General features: G+C 41.1%; 1 protein-coding gene across 2 annotated transcripts in view; it reads right to left on the reverse strand.

Annotated features, from left to right (window-relative positions):
* Nucleotides 1-13,820, reverse strand: part of NEBL (nebulette) — a 406,325-nt gene extending 392,505 nt beyond the window's left edge. Inside the window, exons 1-2 of one of the 2 annotated variants that reach the window (XM_038392532.2) lie at nt 13,159-13,820; nt 11,614-11,708 (exon numbers count right to left, since the gene is read on the reverse strand). In XM_038392532.2, the coding sequence (XP_038248460.1) occupies nt 11,614-11,708; nt 13,159-13,227 (164 nt within the window). In that variant the 5' untranslated portion in view covers nt 13,228-13,820. The remainder of the gene's footprint in view (nt 1-11,613; nt 11,709-13,158) is intronic. The other variant, XM_038392531.1, reaches the window with a different exon arrangement.
* Between the last annotated feature and the right edge of the window lie 1,696 nt (nt 13,821-15,516).

Below are 15,516 nucleotides of genomic sequence, written 5' to 3' on the forward strand. Positions count from 1 at the left end.
TCGTGTTTAACATCTGCCAAGCCGCACCGATTTTCCGCTCCCAGCAGCCTCCGCACCCAGCACTGCTCCTCCTGCAGAGACCACTGCACACACCTTCCCCATCCTGAAAACCAGCGGGGGACGAGGCAGATATTGGCCCTGCCCTACCAGTGCAGCCTGGTTGTAAGGGTATAATCAGCTGTGACAAAGTTTCTCCTCTGCCTTGGTGGGTCCTGCACATTTGGTGGATTTGCTCACCTCAGCGTTCATGGCAGCCCTCGGGTTGAATGGCAGGTTTTGAGCTTCCAGCAGAAGCATCACTCAGCTAACCTCATCACTGTCCAGCATGGGGGAAAATGGAGAACAATCTCCACAGTCTCGTGTTGTCCACATAGTGGGTTGGGACAGGCCAGATCCCTTTCCAATTAGACCTTCCCTTCTGATGTTGCTCATAGACCAGGTCAACTCCTCCTGGCCTGATCAGGAGTTGGGGGGGAACCCGGGCCCACCCTCTACACCGGTTCAAGCTCAGAGCCCTGTGGATAGCAGCTGCCTATGTCTCCTGTATCAGCTGCATGACAGCTACAACTCCCTGGCTACTTCCCAGGGCCTCCCCCCAGCACCTACTTTATCCTCACCTCAGGATCTTCCTCCCGAGGCCTGATCATGCCTGTACTCCTCAGTACTGCAGCATCATGCCGTCTCACTCCCTGCATGCCCTCTACTAACTGATGGAAGGTCCTTTTTAAAACAGGTGTCCTGATTATCTGCCTGCATAATTGATTCAAATAGTTCCAATTGGCTCCAGGTATCTTAATTAGCTTACTGTCTTAAGTGGTTCTAGCAGGTTCCTGATTGCTCTAGCACAGCCCCTGCTCTGGTCACTCAGGGAACAGAAACTATTTCCCAGTGGCCAGTATATTTGCCTTCTACCAGACTCCTGTACCCCGCTGGTCTGGGTCGGTCACACAGCCCACTGCTGAGGAAGCACTGGTTGTGCCACTAGTAAGTATCTGTGTAACTGGAAACTTACAGTTAGATAATTTAATTAAGTTATGCTATGGTCTCTGTTAGGTTTATGAATAGGCTATCAAGCAGTACTTTATATGTGTCTAGTTAGTCTCAGTTGGGAGGGGCACAACCAAAAATTTTAACTCAAGGAAACTCAGCTCAAAAATTTTGAAAATCGCTGATCTACACACTCTGATGACCAAACGCCATTTGCATGGTGAAAACTGTGTGTGTTTATTCAACCCAAAGCAGACAGAAAACACAACTGCCCAATTTACAAGACAGCCAGACTCTTGAAGAGTATTGCTGGAGTAAAGTATTAGATATTGTGCAATTTGCAGACCTTCAGAAAAATACAATTAATCTGCATAATCTTACTTATTTGCCACAGGGCTGTTCTAAATTATGCCAGCTTCTAATGAAACGCTGGGGCAATTACATCAACTGGGAAATTGCTGGAATGCAGAAGCTCCAATCATAACTTTTATACTGGGGGAAACTGGTAGGAGTGGTGTAGGGCTGGCTACTCTGGCTCTATACAAGCTGGAGATTCTTCCATGCAGAGTGGAAACTCTCAACTGCCCATTCGGGGCAGCTCTCCAGACCCTTTGCCTCACTAAAGGGGGTTTGGAACATGACCCAGAATTGGGACCACAATCTTCCTAAAAGTTCCAAGTGTCATTGAGCAGCTGGAGCATTATTCCTGTTTTTCTATTTCTTGTACAACTGTGAAGCTGATGATAGATGCAGAAAATGTTTTGAATTTCACAATGTCCCTTAAGGATCATGTCTTCAACAAATAGTGTGCTGACACATCATACGTCAGAAATTTACAACAACTGTACCTAAGATGTTCTCATCTTTTCCATTTTATTTCCATAGTTTGAGCAAATGGCAAAGGCCTTTTTTGTCATACTTTTCACTGCTGACTGCCATCAGCAGCAAGTTGGACATAAGTACACTGTTTCAAATTAAAATTTTATAGAATTAAATAGGAATGCATTTTTCTCTGCATGGAAGCTTGTAGATATCAGGTTATTTGTAACATTTTAACAAATAGTTTGTATTACTGTCAACAATTAAGTTCTTCCTTAATTTTCTCTTCTTTCTTCAGTTACAGTGGTAGCACTGGACCTACAAGTTTAAGTCTGTTTCCAGGACATAGGAAGAGCTTCAGTCAATTCCTTTGAACCGTTCATTTTGTGGTATATTGAAGACTATGTTGTTAGCATAAAAAAAGATTAGCAACTTGGTAAGGAAGTGTAAATCTTTGCTTTCAGATGAGATGTGGAGGGGGGAGGTGATTGTTAGTTGTTTTTTTTTGCATTCTCACCAATTGTGTGCCATTTGGGGATGGCTGTGACTAACAAAGTTTACTCCAAAATAAAACTGATGATCAAAAGCTGCTAGAAAAACCTACTATAAGAATTAAATCATATCAGCTATTTTTCAATTATGACAACAAACAACTCTCATTTGCAGGATCAAACTCAATATTCTGTTATTTCACTTCACTAAGCAATTTGATCAGGAAGAATCCAAAGAAACTGGTTATCTGGACTTTTTCAGAGGCGCACAAATCCTCTCTTGCTACTCAACAACTCTTGACTATTTACATTTTATTTGAGAAGAATTATCCATTTTCATTACTAAATGTCCATTCCATTTCTTATTTCCTATTATTTCTTTCAATCTTAGGCATACAGAGTCAGAAACATATAGCCTACTATTTGGTAATCATTAAACACTAATAATTAATCAGTCATTTACAGTTGGTCGATAGCTTTCACTTTCATTACAATTAGAATGAGAAACAATCCCCTAATGAATTCAATATTGAAAAATAAGCTTTATCTCCACACCAGATTTTAGCATTGAGAGGGAAGAAGATGAAGTAAGAAAGGATACAGCCGTGGGTAGGAGAATGTATATAAGGAGCGAGGGCGGTGTGGATACTAGTCTAATAGGTTATACTGGCTGTAGAATGACTGTGCCTAATAGGATACAAAATGTGAGCGAGGCCAAACAGCAAAAATTAAGATGTTTATACACCAATGCGAGGAGTCTAGGTAACAAAATGGAGGAACTAGAGCTACTGGTGCAGGAAAGTGAAACCAGATATTATAGGGATAACAGAAACATGGTGGAATAGTAGTCATGACTGGACTACAGGTATTGAGGGGTATGTGCTCTTTAGGAAAGACAGAAACAAAGGTAAAGGGGGTGGAGTAGCATTGTATATCAATGATGAGGTAGAATGTAAGAAATAAGAAGCGATGCAATGGATAAGACAGAGTCCGTCTGGGCAAAAATTACATTGGGGAAGATAACTAGTAAAGCCTCTCCTACGATAGTGCTTGGGGTGTGCTATAGACCTCCGGGATCTAATTGGATATGGACAGAGCCCTTTTTAATGTCTTTAATAAAGTAAATCTAATGGAAACTGCATGATCATGGGAGACTTTGACTTCCCAGATATACGAGGAGGACCAGTGCTAGTAATAATAATAGGGCTCAGATTTTCCTAGATGCGATAGCTGATGGATTCCTTCATCAAGTAGTTGCTGAACCGACTAGAGGGGATGCCATTTTAGATTTAAGTTTGGTGAGTAGCAAGGACCTCATAGAAGAAATGGTTGTAGGGGACAATCTTGGCTCAAGTGATCATGAGCTAATTCAGTTCAAACTAAATGGAAGGATTAACAAAAATAAATCTGCAACTAGAGTTTTTTATTTCAAAAGGGCTGACTTTCAAAAATTAAGGAAATTAGTTAGGGAAGTGGATTGGACTGAAGAATTTATGGATCTAAAGGTAGAGGAGGCCTGGGATTACTTTAAATCAAAACTGCAGAAGCTATCAGAAGCCTGTATCCCAAGAAAGGGGAAAAAATTCATAGGAAGGAGTTGTAGACCAAGCTGGATGAGCAAGCATCTTAGAGAGGTGATTAAGAAAAAGCAGAAAGCATACAGGGAGTGGAAGATGGAGGGATCAGCAAGGAAAGCTACCTACTTGAGGTCAGAACATGTAGGGATAAAGTGAGACAGGCTAAAGTCGAATAGAGTTTTGCAAAGGGAATTAAACCAATAGTAAAAGGTTCTATAGCCATATAAATAGAAGAAAACTAAGAAAGAAGTAGTGGGGCCGTTTAACACTGAGGATGGAGAGGAGGTTAAAGATAATCTAGGCATGGCCCAATATCTAAACAATACTTTGCCTCAGTCTTTAATAAGGCTAAAGAGGATCTTGGGATAATGGTAGCATGACAAATGGGAAGGAGATATAGAGGTAGATATTACCATATCAGAGGTAGAAGCAAAACTGAAACAGCTTATGGGACTAAATCGGGGGGCCCAGATAATCTTCATCCAAGAATATTAAAGGAATTGGCACCCTGAAATTGCCAAGCCCATTAGCAAGAATTTTTAATGAATCTGTAAACTCAGGAGTTGTACCGAATGATTGGAGAATTGCTAATATAGTTCCTATTTTTAAGAAAGGAAAAAAAAGTGATCTGGGTAACTACAGGCCTGTTAGTTTGACATCTGTAGTATGCAAGGTCCTGGAAAAAATTTTGAAGGAGAAATTAGTTAAGGACATTGAAGTCAATGGTAAATGGGACAAAATACAACATGTTTTACAAAAGGGAGATCGTGCCAAACCAATCTAATCGCCTTTTTTGAAAAAGTAACAGATTTTTAGACAAAGGAACTGCAGTGGATCTAATTACCTAGATTTCAGTAAGGCATTTGATACCGTGCCACATGGGGAATTATTAGTTAAATTGGAGAAGATGGGGATCAATATGAACATCAAAAGGTGGATAAGGAATTGGTTAAAGGGGAGACTGCAACGGGTCCTACGGAAAGGCGAACTGTCAGGTTGGAGGGAGGTTACCCAGTGGAGTTCCTCAGGGATCGGTTTTGGGACCAATCTTATTTAATCTTTTTATTACTGACCTTGGCACAAAAAGTGGGAGTGTGCTAATAAAGTTTGCAGATGATACAAAGCTGGGAGGTATTGCCAATTCGGAGAAGGATCGGGGTATTATACAGGAGGATCTGGATTCCTTGTAAACTGGAGTAATAGTAATAGGATGAAATTTAATAGTGAGAGTGTAAGGTTATGCATTAGGGATTAATAACAAGAATTTTAGTTATAAGTTGGGGACGCATCAATTAATAGTAACGGAAGAGGAGAAGGACCTTGGAGTATTGGTTGATCATAGGATGACTATGAGCTGCCAATGTGATATGGCTGTGAAAAAAGCTAATGCGGTTTTGGGATGCATCAGGAGAGGCATTTCCAGTAGGGATAAGGAGGTTTTAGTACCGTTATACAAGGCACTGGTGAGACCTCACCTAGAATACTGTGTGCAGTTCTGGTCTCCCATGTTTAAAAAGGACGAATTCAAACTGGAGCAGGTACAGAGAAGGGCTACTAGGATGATCCGAGGAATGGAAAACCTGTCTTACAAAAGGAGACTCAAGGAGCTTGGCTTGTTTAGCCTAACTAAAAGAAGGTTGAGGGGAGATATGATTGCTCTCTATAAATATATCAGAGGGATAAATACAGGAGAGGGAGAGGAATTATTTCAGCTCAGCACCAATGTGGACACAAGAACAAATGGGTATAAACTGGCCACCAGGAAGTTTAGACTTGAAATCAGACGAAGGTTTTTAACCATCAAAGGAGTGAAGTTTTGGAATAACCTTCCAAGGGAAGCAGTGGGGGCAAAAGATCTATCTGGCTTTAAGATTCTACTCGATAAGTTTATGAAGGAGATGGTATGATGGGATAATGGGATTTTGGTAATTAATTGATCTTTAAATATTCAGGGTAAATAGGCCAAATCCCCTGAGATGGGATATTAGATGGATGGGATCTGAGTTACTATAGAAAATTCTTTCCTGGGTATCTGGCTGGTGAATCTTGCCCATACGCTCAGGATTTAGCTGATTGCCATATTTGGCGTCGGGAAGGAATTTTCCTCCAGGGCAGATGGGAGAGGCCCTGGAGGTTTTTCGCCTTCCTCTGTAGCATGGGGCATGGTTGACTTGAGGGAGGCTTCTCTGCTCCTTGAAGTCTTTGAACCATGATTTAAGGACTTCAATAGCTCAGACATGGGTGAGGTTTTTCATAGGAGTGGGTGGGTGAGATTCTGTGGCCTGCGCTGTGCAGGGGGTCGGACTAGATGATCAGAATGGTCCCTTCTGACCTTAGTATCTATGAATCTAGAACCATGTTAGGAGATATAATTGCCACTTTCCAGAATTTTCCTGACTATAGGAAATCAAGCCCTCTGTAGTTTCACATTCAATTCCCCATGTACAAAATCCAGTGACAGTGGAGTATATGCACTGGCCACACCTCTCTCTCCAGTTACCAATTAGTCCCATCCACTCCCCACCCCATGTAAGCATCTAGATAGTTCTATAACTTTATATTGCCTCCCAACAGACATTACAAAACCTTAACAGTCTCATCTCTTCCCTTTAACTTTGGCTCCTAATGTTTCTAATACCAAAATCTTTCAAATATATGTTTGTATTAATACTTCAAAGAAACATACATTTAAAACCAAGGTAAAAATCTAGAACACCCAATGTACTGGTGTTTCTTTCCCTAGCATAAATAGCCCATACTAAGACTGATGACAGTGGATTTTGATTCCACAGGAAGTTATATAATCAGTCCATATGGTAGCTGTCATGAATAAAAACATTAATGAAGTTGTACTGTGTGGAGATGAATAGACATTTTTAGATGCTGACCATCTTGGAAGGATTTATCCTACCAGTAACATTGGATGCCTTTGGCAGGAGGGTATAACTGGTCTGCATAGGTTACAGCTGTTTGTTTTGTTAATTTCTACAAAATCTAAGACATGTTTTGTTGGCTGAATTGGTCGAGCAGGAAGCCCGTTTTCATCACCAGGGTATAGCTCATGCTTTAAAAATGTGTGTGTTTCATTTTCTACAAAATAAAAATGCTTTGCATTAAAAAATAGTCTCTTATTTTGGTCTGGTGAAACTGTCTGATAAATTTCTATTAAATTAGGTAATGCAAACCTAAGTTACAAAACAAAAAATAAAAGCAAACCTTGGAGATTCATTTTTTAATTCTACACAAATGAATATTTATAAGAATAAGTCACCATATCATGATCACAGAGGATTCAGTGATTTAACAAGCTAAAGAACTATTACGTATAACCAGCTGCTGCCAAAATGTTATTTACTTCCTAACACCAACTATTAGGTTATTTAAAGTTGTGTGGAATCAGCACTGTGTTTGTACAGAAAAAGGTAAGATGGGTTTTCTTCCTATGGTTGCCATATATACAATAAGCAATTTTATAATACTTTTCATTTATAGATCTTAAAACACTCCACAGAGAAAAGTGTCATTAGCCACATTTCACCAATTAGGCACAGAAATGTTGAATGACTTGCCTGAAGTCTCACAGTGCACCAAAGGCAGAACAAAATTATAACCCAGATCTGACAATCATGTACCCCATGTATTAGACACCAAAAAAAAAATTCTTACATGTAAAAGAGTTTGTAGAGAAATGTGAATTGGGTGAACTGAAACCTTAAATACTATTATTATATGTATTATGGTAGCACCTAGAGGCCCCAACAGAGATCAAAGCACCATATTCCAAGCACTGTACAAACAAACAGCCTTGGTCTACCCTTAAAATTTAGATCAACTTAGCTACATCACTCAGGGGTCTGAAAAATTCACATCCGAGAACCACAGTGAGCCGACCTCCATCGACCTATCACCATTCAAGAAGGTGGGTCACTTACACTGAAGGAAAAAATCCTTCCATCAATGTAGGAAGTGTCTATACTTTGGCAGTACAGCAGCATAGCTATAAAAACTGTGTGCCACTGAAACACCCATTGTGTAGACATGTCCACAGTAAGGAACAAAGAACTTACAAACTAAGATTCTGTCTACAGTACAGCCTATGTCAGCAAAAGTTATGTTGCTCAGGGGAGTGAATATTCCACCCCTGAGTGATATAAGTTACACCAACATAAGCGGTCACGAGCATAACACTATGTCATTAGGAGAGCTTCTCTCACCAACATAGCTTATGCTGCTCACAGAAGTGTTTTTTTTTATGCTGATGGAGGAGAGCTCTCCCATCGGCATAGAGAGTCTTCACCAGACGCACTGCAGCATTGCAACTGTATCAGTACAGCTGTGCTGCTGCAGCACTGTACATATAGACATATCCTAAATAAATAAGACAGACAAAGGGTGGAAGAAAAGAAGTAGTAGCATCCTCATTTTACTGATGGGTGAACTGAGGCAAACAGCTTACATGACTTGCCCATAATCACACAGGAAATCTGTGCCAGAAAAAGACAATTGAACCCAGATTTCAAATCCCGTCCAGCTCCTTACCCACAACACAGTTCTTCCTTTCATACTAATAGCACATCTAAGCATGGTGCAGGCAAAGTTCTCCTCACAGCTGTTGAGGAATTTTTGCAATAGAGTTGCTCCTTCAGTAAACAACATATAAAAGGAATTTCAGGTACATAATGCGAGAGGAATATAGCCTTGACATCTCTGCTGGTTCTAGTACAGCAGAAATTATCCTTTCTATCAACATGTCCTGATCACAAGAACTGCATAAAATCATCAGCTAGAAATTAGACAGACCACTAAAACAGATTTCTTACTTGTCTATAAAAAATGTGAACTCTGTATGTGTGCTTAGCTGTGTTTTATTCCAAAGGGTATTGAATTAAACTATTTCATATAATCTAGTCCTCCGTGATCCATTAATTCCCTCCATTCTGCCCCACCAAAACAAAGCATAGTTTGAAGTCAGCACATTCACAGACCAGTATCTGTTACTGTTATTTCTAAGGGAAAACGAAGTTGGTTTCAACAGTTCCATTTCTTCAAGTACAACAAACAACTGAAATAGGTAAGAAGAGAGGCAAATATCTGCACAATGGAGTGGAAAATAAAGTTCAAAATACAATGTAGCAAATACATAACTTAGGAACTAATAAAGAGGCACTGAAATTACTGAGGTTGTATGCATTTTGACTTATCTAAATGAAAAGTTAACTACGGCTTTCACGCCTATTAAATGGTTTTAGTGTTGTTCTTCCATTAAAATGATTTCTGCATAATTCTGTACTTTTTCCTATAAATTATACTCATACTGATGGATGGCCTCAGTTACTTGTCTAATAATAACTACTTTTGTCAAACACTTCCAGTAGCCTAAGTAAGTAAATTTACATTTGCAGATTTTATGATCAAGCAATAATTGACCCAACAGGGGTTTCAGCTGTCTCCTACTGATGAACACTAAAGAAGGTAAATCTCATTTAAAATATTTATATTAGTGTTACTTAACTAAGTAACTTTAATTATGTGATCAATCAGATGCAAGATTCAGGAGTCAAAAGGTAATAATTCAAATAAAGAAACTACATTTTCAAAATACCATTTTACATTATATCAAACTGGTGTCTCATTTTTCCCTGAAAAGTATTCAACATTTATTCAGACCAACATTTGTTACTCCTATTAAAAATATTACTCTGCTTTACGTGGTTCAACAATAAGACACATGCAAATCAATACTTTGAGCATTTGCGTAAAGTAATATTCACAAACCCACTACAAGTTTGACAAAATTTAAGAACAAAGTTTAGAAAACTTTACAATCTCGGAGTACTCACCTTTACGATGTTCTTACATTATTTTTACTAATTCAGCTCTCATTTTCTGAATCACGATCTTCCATATTATACACACTAGCTCCTCCTGACTAATTTGAACAGTGATTATTACATAATTCTGTTTTTTTAAAAGGGCAATAAATTCCTCTTTAAGGATCACTATTACATGCAAAGTTTATTAAATCGGCTAACAGGAAGAATAGTACCTTACATGTTAGTAGCACTTATTCTTCTCACCTCCACTCTGAAAGATCTCAGCATGCATTAGACTGCACAGAAGAGCATCACTTCTCCAACTGAAACGTAGGAACCTATGGCATGGAAATACTGCACCTACCATGCACCCACGGCATGGAGGAATTTTCTGTTGGAGAGTGGGTTATTAAATATAAATAACCAATTGAAACTACTTAGGAAGTTTTAAGTGAGCAGAATACCAGAGCTGAAATGTTGCCATAACAAGGGACACAAAAAAATTTGCTCTTGCAATAAGTACCAAAGTATCATGGGCTCTGTAAGACCACAAGTTATATGGGTCTCTATTTCAGACTTCATCCAAAAGACAACACTTCCAACACAGAGGACCATCCAGAACCATGCTGGGGCACTGACTGACTCAAAGGGAAGTGTGCCACATACTGAATCATCACCACCACTTCCTGTAACCTTGTTTTTATTCTGCAACTACTGATGAAGCCTGTACATGTGTAATGTAAGAGGTCTGAGTTCACAGTGCAAGGTATAATCCAGCCGGAAGAACTAGAAACTTAGGGATAGGAAAATAAATTCTTAAAATGTGATTATACACACTCAAAGGAAAATCTTCAAGGTTTGGCAGCAGAGTAACAACATTTACTGAAAATCTTCATATTTTTACAGTACATAGGGATTGTTACATTTTTAAATGATTTTATCATAGAAGAGAATAAGCATTAGCTAGTTACAAGTTATTGGACTGTTCTGTATGGGTCCATAGTGAAGTGTTACAACTTTTAGGATAATACTTTTTTGACAAATATTTTGCATATTAATACTTTTGGCATGGAAATTATCACAATATGAGCACATACTTTAAAGGGACATTAAGGTCAAATTTGGTCCATGTTTTATAAAAAAAAAAAAAATACACTTTTAAAAAAAGCAAAGAACAAATGTTTCCAAAGCTTAAAAAATACTCGAACATACCACGCAAATGTTAGGGCATGGTACAAACAACAACAGGAACATTTTTTATATACCAAAATGTTCCCTTATAGTATTTGCAACCCAAACACAGAAGCTCTGTACTAGCTCATTAGAGCCAGAAGATGAGATTATGGTCAGATTCTGGTCAGACAAAAGCGAAACTGACTAAGCTATTTTGGATATCAAAACTGAGATAAATGCAGATGGCAAGAACAGCAAAAAGTAAAATGAATTTTAAAAGTATCCAGCTTTAGTAAACCAAGGTGTAGTCTGAACAACGGAAATAAGGACTTTTACCAACAAAATGATTTTTTAAATTTTACAGTTCCCCAGTAAAATTCTTACCAGAAGTGAAAATTTTTGTATCTAAAATATTGATTATAGACCTAAACATGCATGGAGCTCTGTGTGGGGGAATCTCTCTATTCTTGCAGATTCCCTGTGAAATTAATGGGGTTCAGCACACTCATTGCAGAATGATGTTTTTATGCAGAAATTTGATACAAGAGCATATATATTAAAACAGTCAATAGACATGGTGATCTTTATTAAATCAAAAGATAAATTGCTGCTTAGGACTGCACGTCCACACCTATGTAATACAATTAACCAACTTTTTTAAGCAATACAATTCATGTTTGTGCTCTGATACTCTCCCCAACTTGCTATTTTCTCAAATGCATTTCTGCAAGACTTGACATTTATAATACTTACGCATTGCAATATGGTTTCTTTTCATATCCTTTGTAGTTGTTCATGTTTAAAGCCATTTTGCAGACTTCACAATGAAAGCATCCTTTATGCCAGTACTGTAAAGAAATTTAAATTATAGTTAATTAAAATATTGATGTTTCCAGGGCTGATTTTTGAAGTTAAAATTGTATTTAAATACTTAGTGTAAGTCAATATTTTTGCAAACTAGGAGAGGATTTTTACCATTAGGACATTTAATAAGTATTTCTGTAAATTAAAGCGTTTTACTTTTTTATGCAACTGTAAGCACTTCTGAAACAACTCCAAATCCCATAAATTCTCTAGTAAAGTGAATGCCAAGATCTCAGCAGCTTAACCTTAATGGAATTATTTTAAGGACAACTGAAGCAGAATGTTCACATTTTGATTAGTACAATATCAATAACATGGTTTTGAAAAAGTGTCAATACTACGTGGATAAAACCACTAATTAATATGCTGTTGGTATACGAAATATAAACTACATTTAATACACAATAGTATTTTCATCCAACAGCCACTACTCCCTTTCCAGGGTGAGTGGGGGTGTCAATCTGGAGCACCCCTCGCAGTCTTAATGCTTGTACACTTACAAAATGACCAGGCTTCATGATAACTAATATTAAACAGGAATAATATCAAGGGAAGGGTCGTCTCTCTTGCCCTTGTGGTTTAATGATCAGTCACAGCAGAATTGTTGTGTGATATGCTGTTGAAGCATCTCAGCTGCCTCAACCTGGGAAGAAATATGCTATAGCTCACAGGGGTTTCACACCTTTGAATATAACTTCCTTTGGGGAAAGAGAGAAGAAAAGGACTCTATGATCTATTCTCTAAAACGTTGTCCTCTTATAGGCATTAGATTAAGGGCTGCTGTCTGAAACAGTCATAACACCCTGTGTGCTTGACTGGTGAATGGGCATTTGAATGTTGGTCTCAATTCTGGGCTCCCTACCATGTATTCATAGCAATGCGTCAGCAGCGGCCCTCCTCTGACATGCTAATTACTATCTGCCTATTTCCTAGCGATCAGGAGAGGAGCAGATTCCAGCGCAGCGACAGGCAGAGGTGCGGTACGTTATTTGCAACCTGCAAGTATTTTACACTCTCCCTGTTTGGTTTTGTTTTGTTTTGTTTTAAGGCACATCAGTGGGATCCCTGCAGCAACAGCCGAGCTCCCAGGAAGAAAGGGATACTATTGCACCGCTTCTCCAAGGCGACTGCCCCCCTCCCCCTAGTGACTAAACATTAACCCTTCCAAACAGCTCCCCCGCCCCCACACCCCCAGCATGGGCGCCTGCTTCAGGGGGTGGTTTGCTGTTTTCCACTCGTTTCAGACGACGTACTTATTCCAGCAGGCAAAATGGTGATACTTGGGGGGGGGGGAAGGGAGCCCATCGCAGCGACACCCTCTTGGTCACCATCCTCGGCCCCCAGCTCACCCATCTATCACCTCCTCCCTTGTCCCCACGCCGCGTCCTCCCCCCGTGCCCCGTGCCCCGTCCCCCTCGGCGGGCCGCCCAGCACCTTATCCAGGCAGTTGACTTTTTCCGTGGGATAGACGACTTTGCCACAGCGGGCGCACTGGGGGTTCATTTTTCAGGCTGCTCGCGGGCGGCGGCGGCGGCTCTGCAACTGGCCCCGGCGGAGGAAGCAGCTCCCGGGAGCCGCTGTGGCATCCCCGCCCCGCGCGGGCGAGAGGGCAGCCGAGCCGGGCGTCCTCAGGGGCGGCGGGCGGGCGAGAAGGTCATCGGCGGAGGCGCTGCTCCAGCTGACTGCAGCGCGGCAGCATGGGCGAGGGAGGGAGGGAGGGAGAGGGGAGCCCGTGTCCCCCGCCTGCCTCCACCCGCCTCCTCCGCTCGGTGCCTGCGCTCTGGGCTCCCCGCGCCGACGGGCTGGGTGACTCACGCTGCTCGCAGCTCCCGGCGCCCTTCGCCGCGCAGGAACAAGCCAAACCCACCAACGCGCCGCCGCCAGCCAGCCAGCCAGCCAGCCGCCGGGGCGCCCCCGCGCGGCGAGGGCAGTGGCCGCCGCATCTCCGCAGCGGGGCGCTGCCTGCTGGGCGGCCGGAGCGGCCGCGGGCGACACAGACACCCCGGCTGCCAACGAGCCTCAGCTGCGGCTGGGAGACTGGTCGCTGGGGCGGGCCTCGCACGCGCCCCGAACGCACCTGCCTCAGCCCCCGGGAAAAGCTGAACGCGCGGCGGCTGGGTGGCGTTTCATCGTCATGCCCCGGGTTGCCAACCCTCCAGGATTGTCCTGGAGGCTCCAGGCATTAAATATGTCATCTGAGGAAAGCTCCAGGAGCCCGTCCAGCCAGACTGGGCACCCCTAGCCCTGCTTTGTATTTCCATAACCCCATTCAAGGGGCGACTCAGGGCCATTTACAAACTTAGGCCCAGAGCTTGAAGTCAGGGCCCCGCCCCTGGTGCCTTGAGTCTGTGTAGGGGGAGCTGCTGGCTCAGGGCACGAATTATGCTGTGATCATCTCCAGTGTATCTAAGCCCCTGACTGGGGTGGGGCGGAGGCCAGAAATTCCCTTAGGCAAAGGATTTTGCAAATGGGAAAGATGGCTCGGTTTTGTAGTGGAACAAAACTCAAACATTTGAAAATTCTCCCTCAAGGAAAATTTGGGGGAGGATGGAGTCACGGTGGATCAGTCCACTCATGGTGGTTGGATCGCAACTTTATTTCATGTTATAGTACAGTACAAAAAAGGGAAACAAAAAGTCATTTCAAAATGGAAAAAAAATGAATGTTTCCCTCCCAAAATGAGGAAGGAGGACATTTTGGCACGGTCAGAACTTTGGTTTTTCTCCAAAGTGAAATTTTGGCAAAATTGACACAATTTTGTGAAGCATTTTGATAGAACTGCATTTTCTGACAGAAAACTGTTGAGACAAAGTTTTTCCTATCAACTTTACACCTGACGAGTATGTCAAGCTCTATCAGGATCAACACTTAGGTTTCCTCTTCCCTTGAGCCAGGAATTTCTCTTCATAACTCCCACCTTTTCTGGCCTGACTTTACTGGGCTTTACTCAGGTTAAGTAGTATTTATGCATACCACTAGTCCCATCAAGTACTCAGATATGTAAGACTACTCAGCCTGAGTGACACTGGCAGAATCAGGCTCTCTGAAAGTAGGCTTTAGTAATTTATTTTAATCCAATCATTATTAGTGCTTGAGGAATGTTATGGCAAAAGTCTTGTGTTTTTACCTTAAACACAATCCTCTTTAACAAATGGGTATGCAAACCATCCGAACAGGAGCACTTTATCCACTGACTTGCAACCATTTCTGGGGTGAACTACTACAACTCTTCAACAGTACACAGCAGTACTCCATGTTATGACAAGTAGTATATTTACAGTGGAATTTTATTAGGTAGTCAGAATGAAATCAGCTAAACTAGAACTTGGCTATAACTCCTGGTTTAGCAACCCAACTCTTATAAAAGGGGACATGGGATCTTCAATAAAAAAAATGTATATACATCCCCATCAATTGTTTTCTAGCATGGGAAGTACTGCCAAACAGGAAGTACTGCCAAACAAATTAAGTAAAATTCAGTTTAGAACAGTATAAAATAGATTCTTACCAATTATGAGATCACAAATATCATAAGCCACAAGTGCTAATGATATTGGGTTTCTCTCCCCTCTAGATGTAAACACTTTAAACTCAGTAAGGTAATGTGCAGATGGTGTTTCTGCAGAGAAAACAGATTTGTAGAAAATTGTGTAGATGAATGCCATCTCTAACTTTTTTGGTGCAATAGAAGATGGTAAATTATAGCCCAACTAGTGCACCCGTCCTGAAATCTGATCTGTAGGTAAGGATACTCCTGATGCCAAAAGTTCAAGAATCAAAATGTCTTTTAAT

This window comes from Dermochelys coriacea, chromosome 2, assembly GCF_009764565.3.
Source record: "Dermochelys coriacea isolate rDerCor1 chromosome 2, rDerCor1.pri.v4, whole genome shotgun sequence".
Classification (NCBI taxonomy): Eukaryota; Metazoa; Chordata; order Testudines; family Dermochelyidae; genus Dermochelys; species Dermochelys coriacea.